Raw genomic sequence first — 11969 nt, 5'->3', positions numbered from 1 at the left:
TCTTTTTGTGTGTGTGGTTTCTCTGGCTGGAAAAGAAAAGCTCTGCATTCTTCCTGTATTCGGTGCACTTCAAAGTTATAAAAATTTAGATAAAATACATCAGGGTTATGGTTGTTCTAGATTTCAGTCTATTTATAACTTCCTCATATTTCACATTTGTGTGACCTCAGGTTAAAGGAATGCTTTTGAAAAGTGTAATGGTTTGATCCTACCAATGGATGTAGCAAAAATACTGGGGTCAATAAGTTAAAAGGCAAAAGAAGAAGAAGAACGAGAAAAAGAAGAAGCCAAAACTAGATTTTGCAAACTTTAAGCTCAGGACTGCATGACAATTGGAGAATTTCCTAGCCATGTTCCTATAAAAAGTTCATGGTCATATTTTTTATAAAAATATGAAAAAATGGTTTTCAAAGTTAAGAGAGTAAAAATGTTTGGATTAGAAGAAACTAATTTCCTAATAACACTGAGCTTATTTTCACAATTTACACAGGACCTCTCCCTGGCTTTGTCTTTAGTATTTTTTATATGTATTTTGTTCCTTTTCTTTTCCACAGAAATTTGAATATCTCCATGTGTGTTGGAGTGTTACAGTATTACCAAAAATATGTTTCAGTGATTTATGCAGAGGAAAGAAGCAAGTTTCAAAACAGTATGTATATGTAACGTGATTTTTGTTAAGATATGTATGAGTGTGTGTATCTATTTATGTCAATCTTCTATCTATCCATCTATGGAGAGAGAATGAGATACACACACATAAATGCGTAAGAACAGATCTATAAGGAAAGTACCAGAATATTAATAATTATCTTTGAATGTTAACTTTCTCTCCATGCCCCTATTGGTTTATTTCCATATGTTTTAATTGGTTTATAATGAACATATATTGAATACTAAATAGGATTTTTAAAAGCGAGAGATAGACATTTAATAGTGGGCCTTTTCAACCTCTGGAATCCTGAAACTCTAATTTTGAGAAAACGAATGACAAAACCTTCAATAGGGGACATGTTTTAATGCTGGAAATCATATAAGCTAGCTGTATTGTTCCATTAGGCAGAAAACTAGAATGAAGAAAATTAGAGATGGGAAAGCATGAGTTTGGATACCAACAATTGCCTTCTTCACAGGCAGGTCCCCATGGATCCCTAGATTAGTATGCGAAGTGCAGAAGTGTAGGTGCCCAGGGTTCCCTGGAGCCTGGCCTTGTGTCTCAATTTCAGATGCAACTTACATAGGAAACTAGTCTTAAGACCAAGGGTCAGGCAGATCTTGTTAGGTAAGATATTAGCTTATGCTTAGAAATTTTTTCTTTTGCAGTTAACACTTAAAAAAAAAAACCCCACATTCACATGAATAAGATTAAATACTAACAATGTGCATAGGTTTAGAATTTGGCAGATGACATTTTACTTCTTATAAATCAAAAGGAATTATAGGGCTAATTTAAATTACTGTCTATTTGGGTGTCCAAATATAGTCTGCTATAATCTAGATACGTGAGACCATTTCACTGGAGAAATGATGGTCTTTGATGAACTCCCACCCCCACAGCTGGTTTTGACAATCTGCAGGGTGTTACAGCCACTGCACCTGTTGCAGGAACTACAGAGACAAGTGAAGATATGAACTTTGCATTCAGAGTTTGGCTTATCACAGCAGTAAGTTCAAGACTTGATTTGTCCTTTTGTTGTATTTTTGTTGTTGTTGTTGCTTTTGGGGGGGGGTGTAATTTGGTTTATTTATATTTATTTATTTAATGGAGCTATTGAGGATTGAACCCAGGACCTTGTGCATGCTGAGCATGCACTCTCCCACTGAACTATACCCTCCCCACCATCCTTTTGTTTTAAATAACTCTTAGAACAACAAATAAACATGAGGAAGAGTGAGTAGAGAATGCTGGCCGCAAGAATAGGCTCCTTTGTTAGATGGACCATTTTGCCCCTGGATTAAGGCTGTTTCTGCCGTCATGGACAGGGGTGAAAAGGTTTAGCAAAAGGAGATTAAGGAACAACTCAGAGCAATTACATCACATAAAGTCCCACAGACCCAGTTTATCAGGATGAATCCAAGTTTAGTTCCTGTTGCTAAAAGGAAAAAATAGAAAGCAACGCACATGTTCCTTACAAGCAAACCTGAGGGCATACCATCTATTATCAGCAATAAACAGATTGGATTCTTTTGTAAATGAGATTGTCAGGGCCCAGGGGATTTGTCAGCATTTGGATAATCCTCAAATCATCTGCCTGCCCTACAGGGATATTAGGAAATTGTCAGTAATAAGGCTGGTTAGCAATCTTCTTGTCTGGTGCATTAAAGATTATTCCACAAAAGCCAGAGGGTCTTAACCAACCAGCCTTCATTATGTGGTTCAACATTACACATTTTATCAAGTCTCCTGTCCACAGAGGCTGTGAAAACTCTTGTCAATTGTGCAAGTCACCTGGCCCTCACTCTGAGAAACACAGGCTGGGACTTCGGGAGTTTTTAATCCCCTATGGGATATGGAATAGACACAGAGCTCAGTGGCCACAAAGATGCCAAAATGCATTTGGTATCCTATTGTTGACGTACACAGTGCAGGGGGCTCTGCGTCAGGTTGAGTTAGGGACCCAGGTCCACTTATGGGACTGCAGGACTGCAGTTTCTCTTTCCTTCTTTTTTTGCCTTATTGTTCGTATGGTTTAAATTTACTGTTTTGTTTTGTTTCTCGTCTTTTTTATTTTATTATTATTTTTTAACTGACGTATGGTCAGTTACAATGTGTCAGTTTCTGGTGTACAGCCTGATGTCCCAGTCATGCATATATATTCATACATTTGTTTTCATATTCTTTTTCATTAAAGGTTATTACAAGATATTGAATATAGTTCCCTGTGCTATACAGAGGAAATTCGTTTTTTATCTATTTTTATATGTAGTGGTTAACATTTTCAAATCTCAAACTCCCAAATTTATCCCTTCCCAACCCCTTTCCCCTGGTAACCATAAGATTGTTTACTATGTCTTCAAGGCTGTTTCTGTTTTATAGATGAGTTCATTAGTGTCCTTTTCTTTTCCTTTTTTTCTTTAAAATTCCACATATGAGTGATATCATATGGTATTTTTCTTTCTCTTTCTGGCTTATTTCACTTAGAATGACAATCTTCAGGTCCACCCGTGTTGCTGCAAATGGCATTATTTTATTCTTTTTTATTGCTGAGTAGTATTTCATTATATAATTATACCACAACTTCTTTATCCAATCATCTGTCGATGGATATTTAGTTTGCTTTAAATTTAGTGTTTTGCATAAATAACACATACACATGGTTCAAAAGTTTTAAAATTGCAAAAGGGATACAGTGAAAATTTTTTCCCATCTCTTTCTCCATTTGCTTTGTTCCTACCTCCTCTGACAGGTAACTCCTGCCATCTGCAGCATTATTTTATCCTTTCAGTTTTAAAATAATTGACTATAAGAAAATATGAAACATATAGTTTTATTTTACTCCTTTTTTTAACACAAATGATAGACTATATTACAATTGTTCTGTGCCTTGTCTTTTTTCCTTAGCAATATATCTTCTATTATACATAACAAAATAGCTTCTGTATTAGTATGTTAATACATTGTATTAGTAATAGTAGAGACCATTTCCGTATTCTTTTTACAATTGCGTGCTTTTCTGTTGTTTCATGTACCATACTTTAAAAAACCGGTCCTCTGTTGATAAACATTTAGATTTTTTCCCCCAATATTTTGTGATAACATACAATGAAACAGTGAATTAACTTGCACATTAGTTCTTTCACATGATTTTACTGTTTACTTTTCATAGGGCTACCTGGTACTGGCCAGGTCAGGGGCCTCTCTCCTTGGCTCCAGAAGTTAATAACCAAAAGTTCTAATAGATTCTTATAGTAAGCATTCTTATTTGTTTGTTTGTTTAGATCTCATTATTTTCAGCTGCGTTTGGGTTGCTATCATCTGTTTCTTCTCAGAGGTAGGACAAACTGGTGCTGAAGGATTTGTTACATCTTCTCAGCAAGTCAACTTCCCCAGTCATTCACTCAACAGGTACTTCTGTGGCATCTACTGTGTCTTAGCCATCATTTTAGGCATTGAAAATACAGTAGCTAACAGAGTAAACTCAGTTCCCACCCTCATGGGGCTTATATTCTAATGGAAAGTAACACACCATAAACAAATGAATGACAGTATGATGGGCAATTAGCAAGTAAATAAGTGTCTAATGTGATTTCAGACAGTGGTTAAGTGCTCCGTGTCTCTATATAATCAGTTCAGGGGTGGAAAATCCTTTTCAAATGACATACAGAGAAAGGATTCCAAATCTGGCTTGAAAAATTACTGAAGCTTCTCTCTTTAGAAACTCAGTCAAAGAGGTTCTGGCCAGGGCAAATCTGGCTGATTCTGTCTGACACTGACAGACATTTGTGGTCATTTGAACCAGTAGTGCCACTTTGGACTTACAAATGGCATTAAAAGCAATCTTTAAGACCCGGTTTGTATGGCAGATGTGTGTTTGGGAAACTTTTTCTTTTTTACTAGGGGTATTAGTTTCTTATTGCTGCTGTAATAAATGACCACAACCTTGGCAGCTTAAAACAACAGAGCTGTATTATCTTACAGTTCTGGAGGTCACACGTCCAAGACAGCTCTCATGGGGATACAATCCAGGTGTTGGCAAGGCTGTATCTTCTGGAGGCTGGAAGGGAGAAGCTGTTTCCTTGCCTTTTCCAGCTTCTAGAGGCTTTCTGCCTCCCTTACCTTGTGGCCCCTCATCACGCTGACTTTGAATCCATGTTACATCCTTGACTCTGACCCTCTTCCTTCCCTCTCCCATGGTCCCAGTGATTACACTGGGCCCACCCCGATAATCCAGGATAATCTTCCCATCTCAGTGTCCTTAATTTGATCACACTTGCAAGATAAAACATTTACAGGTTCTAGAAATTAGCACGTGGACATCTTGGCGGTCATGATTCAGCCCACCAGTCTGCAATTAAGAAATAGCAACTGAAGATAATAATTAACTTACAAAGTGAATTAAAATAACAGGGAAAATTATGTAAAGGATAATCTTGCCAGAGGATGTCTCAAGGTTCAACACTTTGAGATCAGCAAATAAGTTCTGAACATCTGCCATGTGCCAGGCACTTTTCCAGGTGCTTGAACAAGACAGGCACAAATACCTGCTCTCATAGGGCTTACATTTGACAAAGACATCACAAATAAGCATATTATCTAGTAATTTACAGATGGATAAGTGCTTTGGGGAAAAGGATGTGACTCAAGGGAAGGGTCAGGAGAGCCGAAAGGGACTGGGGAGCTGTTGGGGCAGAGGGGGAGCATTGGGGGTGGGGTGGGGGTGGGGAACCATCTGCCTAAGGACACTAATGGACGCTGCAGCATAGTTTTGGAGGCTGAGATTAGAAAAGGCTCTTATACAAGCAGTATTTGGGAACCAGAAGGAATTTTAGAGGTCAGCTAGTCTAACTTCCTCAGTTTATAAAGAGAAAGAAAGCTAAGGCTCAGAAGGTCCACAATGTGGTCTCTAGTTATTTTGCATTTGGCCTAAATTTGAGAGACAGTCTCCTCTCTCTCCAAGAAAGCCAGACATAGTCATCACGTTATCAAAGGCAGCGCCTGCCAGGAGGTAAGGCTGGGAGGGTTTTGTATCAGAGCAGCAGGAGGGATGGATGATTTCAGAGTGTAGTTCTATCTATGCCACTGCTGAAAAATTATTCCACAGAACTTCTAATATACCTCTTTCTAAGTGCAACATTCTGAAGTCTTAAATCAGTGACACTGGCCCTCCAGCCTTTGAGATGCAACTTTGGTGACAATAACCTACATTGGCCAGACACCAAAAGGAAGGGGAAAATGGATTATGATAAAGAACTTTTGGTGTTTATAACAAAAGAATAATGCAGCTTCATTTTCCTAATCATTACTGCTTGAAATGGTTATAATAAACCAACGGTTGATTAGATTCTTAATCGAATCTCCTTGCGTGTGACTATTTTCCAAAACTGTAGTTAAGCCAATATAAAAGCTCAGTATTTCTAAAATTAACAGTGAGAATTATTCGAGTCTCATGATAGTTAAAAGACCAAATGGTAACAAGGTAACATGTTTCCACTCAGGAGACCTGTATGTTTTAGGGCAACACTGGATGAGACTTGGGTGTTCCTGTGCTTTACAGCCTAGAGCCTCTGTGTTTTCTCTGCTTGCTCTGCTCTTCCCCTAACACTCTCAGGCTCACTCTCCATGTCCCAGGCTCTTCCCTGCAGAACCCCCTGGTTTCCCTGCCCCTCTAACGCAGAGAGAATTGCAACATCCTTTCTATTTCCATATCCCCTATCCCCATCACCAGCAGACCTCAGAACCTACCCATTTCCCCTACTTACCTGTCTGCCTCTTTCACAGTTTCTTTTAAAAATCTTTTTTTCTAAAAAATTAAAAACAGAACTACCATATGATCCAGCAATTCCACTCCTGGGTATTTATCCAAAGAAAACAAAAACACTAATTAGAAAAGAAATATGCACCTCAGTGTTCACAGCAGCATTATTTATTTACCAATAGCCAACATATGGAAGCAACCCAAATGTCCATCAAAAGGTGAATGTGGATAAAGATTTTTTTTTAATGCCCTTGGAGCAAACACATACATTTATTTTTCTTTCCGTTTTGGAGGCTTGAGTAAAGACAGATTTAACTAGCCTTAGGAAGGGAAGTCTGGATCCCATTTTCTATTGTATCTGGAAATATATCCTCCAGAAATCCACATAGTAGGTAGATAAAGTAAAGAAAGCTTTATTTAAAAGCCTACCAACATTAGAAACAGTTTTTAAAACCTACAAGTTAGTAATCTCATGAAGAAACTCACAAAACCACAGCAGTCCTAGTGAGAATGGGCACAGCTAAAATTTCTTCAAGCAGAATTGGAAGGAAATTGAATTAGTTAGCAAATAAGTCAATGGAGGTTCTATTTTACCTACAAAGCCGTAAGGTACAAGGTACTTTTAATAAGAATAACTACTCATATGGCAATTCTCAGAATTGTAATGTCTAGAGGAACATTTTGTCTTATATTAAATACCTACAGGTTACAAGTCATTGAACCAGGTGCTGGGGGCACATACATGGCAATAAGATACACCTGCTCTCAAAGAGCTCACATTCTGTTCCTATAGATGGTGTTTTTTGTGTTTTTTTTTTTTTTTTATTGAATTATAGTTGGTTTACAATGTTGTATCAATTTCTGGTGTACAGCGTAATGTTTCAGTCATACATATACATACATATATTCCTTTTCATATTCTTTTTCATTACAAGTTACTACAAGATATTGATGAAAACTCCCTGTGCTATACAGTATAAACTTGTTGTTTATCTGTTTTATTTGTAGTAGTTAGTATCTGCAAATCTCGAAATCCCAATGTATCCCTTCCTACTCCTTTCCCCCTGGTAACAAGTTTGTTCTCTACGTCTGTGAGTCTATTTCTGTTTCGTGAATAAGTTCATTTGTGTCTTTTTTTTTTTTTAAACATCCATGTATAAGTGATATCATACGATATTTTTCTTTCTCTTTTTGGTTTACTTCACTTAGAATGATGATCTCTAGGTCCAACCATGTTGCTGCAAATGGCATTATTTTATTCTTTTTTATGGCTGAGTAGTATTCCATTATACATATATAACCACAACTTCTTTATCCAGTCTAGATAGTGTTTCTTAACCAGAGCACCAGCAGCCTTTCTACAAGTGGGATTGTCCCAACATCTCTAGCCCTGCCCCTTAAATGACAATAACAAACTACAAAAGCACATTATGGGCAGTAGTTCCCTCCCATCTTGAGACCCAAGGGGGAAAGACAACATTAAGAAAGTAGATTCACAAATCCATAAATAAACATTGTGATGAGGGCTGTTATGGAAATGACCAGGTTGCTGTGCCCGTGAAATAGATGAGGAGGATGCTCTAGTCTGGGTTGTCAGTGCAGGCCCTTTGGGCAGGTGGATGTAGTTTAAATGTCCTGGAGGATAAGAAGGTGCAGTCATGAGCACCTTCTGGGAATAGGGAACAACACGTGCAAAGGCCCTGAAGTGGGAGAGGGCTTATCGAACTCAAAAAACAGGGAAAAAGGATGGATAGGGCTGAGATAAGGGTGCAGATACTGTCAGGGGTAAGGACTCAGGGTTATGGTGAAGAATCTGGGTTTTATTCTAAATGCTTCTGTCAAAAGTTCATAGATAAGAAAAATAAAACCAATGAGTCACTGAAGTTGTAATTAGTGTTTATTGTGCACACTGAAAAGACAGTAACCAGGAACGCTCAAACCAAAACATGGAATGAGGCTCAGGGGTACATTATGATAAGGCAGCTTATTTAGTGAGAAAGTAGTGACTGTTTATTTTTCACAGTGATTGGTTGTAAATATTAAAATTTTCTTGAATGACAGGGAATAATTAGTCAGTGGTTACTTCATATCGACCTTGGAAGATCGTTCAAATTTTGCTTATGATTTCCAGAGGCATAAGCAAGAAATGACCCCGTCAAGTCATCTTGTAAAACAAGCTAAATTAGGCTTTGCTTGTATAATGAAACTGTTTTTGTCTGCTTAGGGAATTTTCAAGTTTGGCCTCCGTTTGTTTTTTATTTCAAGAGCTTCCTGTTAGAAGCTACCAAAGAGTTTTAAGAAAGGAATTGCTGTGATGATAATAACAATGAGAAGTAATTAACACTACTGAGCACATGCCCTGGGCCAGGTGTGGTTTTACGCTCTTTACATACATTAACTCAGTATATACTTATAATAACGCTAAGGTGAGTACTGTTTATATTACCATCTTATAGGAAGAAACTGAAGCAGGGAGAGGTTAAGTAACTTGCCCAAAGTCAGCCAGCTCAGAAGCTCCGTTTTAACACGTGAGCATTCTCCTGATTGTGAAGCCAGAGGAGTTGTATTTGTTGACGGACTAGCAGGGAGGTGTTGAAGAGTTGTGTTTGCTGCCCCGTGTCTTCAGCAAGCATTTCTCTGGCCCAGAAAGCTGCCAGCAGGTATCTATATTCCTTAATAGATTAAGTGTTAACCCAGGCGCGCACATGGCAAGGCTCACAAACTTTGTTAGGTAGTATTCTAACAAAACAAAAAAAGCACAAAAACAATAAAGAGATCCCTAGAAAATTTGACTAGTCTGGCTGGGAAAATGCAAAATCTCTCAAAAGGGGTCCAAAAAAAACTCCAGAAGCACGAGAAAGGTTGGATTCAGTCACCAAAAAAACGATCAAGAAGGACTCCATCCGTTCGGACTATGCTCTGCCTCGCGTTACCGCCGGGAAGGGGCAGGAGCGCAGAACGGGGAGGGCGTGGCTTGCGGGGCCTGGGCGGAACGTGCGCGGGGCGTGGTAACGTGGGGGCGTGGCAATGGGGGCGGAACGAAATGGAGACGGACATAGCGGGGGTGGGGCCCGCACGTTGGGAAAATGGCGCTGCATCTGCTGAGGAGGGCGGCGCGCGGAGTGCCAGCGGCGGCGCTGCCGAGGCTGTGAGTGCAGGCCCCCAGTCCCCCACCACTCGTCCAGGCTCGCCGAGAGTCTGTTCCCGGCTCAGCGCCTCGGGCCGGGCGCGGCCTCCCTGGTCCCTGGCGGGAATCCCCTCCGGCCAGGAGCAGCGTGCGTCTCCCACGCGCGGGCTCGACCTCTGCCAAGGTCGCCGACGCTCCACGGGGGTCGCCGCCACTGTCTGTGCCTCTCTGTGGGAGGACGCTTGCTTGCGCCCGGAAAATGGGTACAAACGTTGGATCTCTCAGACCCAGAAAACAAAACTAGCGTCCCCATACGTGGAAACTGAACGTGTGGATGTTGTATGAAAGGGGACCTGGAATCAGCCCGTGAGAGGCTGCTCGCCTGATGATTAAGAACATCCTTCACCTGGTGGTTCAGCCTAGCGGTTCCCAGACTGTCTGATCTCAGGACCCTCTTACACACCAAGAAATTATTGAAGACCTCAAAGAGCTTTTGCTTGTATTTGCTGATTTTTTTACGGGTTTTCAAACAAAAATTTGAAATACTCATTTAAAAATAACAAACCCATTTAAATTTAAAACAAATGGCATCTTTAATGAAAAATAACTATTTTCCCCAATGAGTGCATGTTTTTATATTTTTGAAAATCTCTTCAGCTTAATAAGTATTATATTAGCTGTTTTGGAGGAAACTTACCAAGAAATTCCAGGCTCATGCACATACTAGTTGGAAAAGGGAGGACCTCAGAGACTCCCTCAAAGGGTCTCAGGGAACCCCCAAGGTGTCCTCAGATCACACTTTGAGAACTGCTGGTTGAGACACATAAGGCTGTCTCATTCTATTCCCTGACCACCATGTGAAGAAGCTGTGTAACTCGTTTTTAAAGATGAAAAAACAGGCTTAGAGAGGCTAAGTGACTCTTAAAGCAGAGAATGGCAGAATTGGGTTCAGAAACCAAGTTCCTGGTTCCTGGTCTGGAACTTTTTTTTTTATCGGCTTGCACCGCGCTTCTTGACCCACCGGTGTCCCACGCCAACACCCGCCTGGTCTTAATGCATCCCACCTTCCCGTGTCCTAAACCTGAGCCTGGTAATTGTCCTGGAGCCTCTGAAGGGGTGTATCTTGATCCTTCCAGAAAGTCCCTTTTCTAGCCTGTGAAGGCGCCAGCTTCTGTGGCCTGTTCAGTAGTGGGTCTAGTGACCTCACCCACTCACCTAAGTTCTTAGGCTCTTGAGGCTTGGTTCATAGTACTCCTTACCTCTTAGCAAACTGGCTCTTTCTCGGCACACCTACACACCCTACCCGGCCATGGCAGCAGACTTTCAGGCAGGGCATTTCCCATAGCCCATCCCCCAGGTGAAATCCTGTGCCTTCAGAACACATGGGGATGGGAGACGTAAATATGCCAAAGGTCAGTTTAGGAGAGTCTGCCTAGAGTTGCCTTAATTTCTACCCCAGTTGGGTTGCACTTCAGCCTCAGGCCAGTGGACCTGCTTCTGGTGGCTTTTTTTTTTTTTATAGAGTATCAGCACCATTGTGGATAGGCACGAACCACTCCTGACCCCTCTTCCCAGTCCTCCAACATTTGCCCCTGTTGTAGTGCTGTTTCTGACGCTTCCCTGCCCATCCTGTCTCCAGCCCTGCAGCAATCTGGCCACTGCTCAATTTATGTAAATACCCTGCCTTCAAATTGGGGCAGCATAACTCCCCATGGGTAGGTGTGCTGTCGCGAAGGATATCTTTTAAATCCTCTTAGCTGCCAGAGCAAAGAAATGTGTAAATAGTAACGTAGGCATATATACTCATCTAAAAAATATTTCTGATGTAACCATCTGTATCTATATTAAGCTAAACATGAGTTCATACTGTCTCCAATCTAATCCATTTCTACATGGCTCATTCTAGCCTCCTTACCTTGCTCGTTTGTAAATTTTCACTCCAACAGTGAGAAACCAGGCGCCCACCCATGTGCCATGCAGTTACTCAGTCATTCAGTTTCAGCATACACAGGTAGCAGTATCTGAAATATTAGACCATATTCCATGAGAAAACCCCGTATCAGCTGGAGCCCAGTGCTTAGGTGCAGTTCCTGTCCCTTCAGCCTTAGAGGCTCCACTTGTTTCCAGATTTACTTAGGTTAGCACCTTGTTCTCCCATTCCCTTCAGTGAGGCCATTTCATACATTTGTAATACGGTTAGATTCTCTTGTCAGTTTGCATTTTTTCCTGGGATCCCCCTATCTGGCAGATGATTTTTTTTCCAATTGCGCATATTAAGGTTCACTGTTTTGTTATAAAGTCTATGGGTTTTGAGAAATACACAATGTCATGTATCTACTGTAGCATTATCATGCAGAAGAATTTTACATCCCTAAACATCCCTCTGTGCTTCACCTGTTCCTCCATTCCCCTTTCCTTCCAAATTCCTG

The 11969-nt window shown here is 40.5% G+C and overlaps 1 protein-coding gene across 3 annotated transcripts in view; it reads left to right on the top strand.

Annotated features, from left to right (window-relative positions):
* Positions 1–9445: 9445 nt before the first annotated feature.
* CLYBL (citrate lyase beta like) overlaps positions 9446–11969 on the top strand; it is a 212892-nt gene continuing 210368 nt past the window's right edge. For all 3 annotated transcript variants that reach the window (XM_014568175.2, XM_032496726.1, XM_032496727.1), the window contains exon 1: positions 9446–9561. In XM_014568175.2, coding sequence (XP_014423661.1) covers positions 9500–9561 — 62 coding nt within the window. In that variant the 5' untranslated portion in view covers positions 9446–9499. The remainder of the gene's footprint in view (positions 9562–11969) is intronic.

The sequence above is a fragment of the Camelus ferus genome, chromosome 14 (assembly GCF_009834535.1).
Source record: "Camelus ferus isolate YT-003-E chromosome 14, BCGSAC_Cfer_1.0, whole genome shotgun sequence".
In the NCBI taxonomy this organism is placed as follows: domain Eukaryota; kingdom Metazoa; phylum Chordata; class Mammalia; order Artiodactyla; family Camelidae; genus Camelus; species Camelus ferus.
Note: the sequence above shows the minus strand (reverse complement) of the source record. Positions and strands in the feature narration are given on the sequence as shown.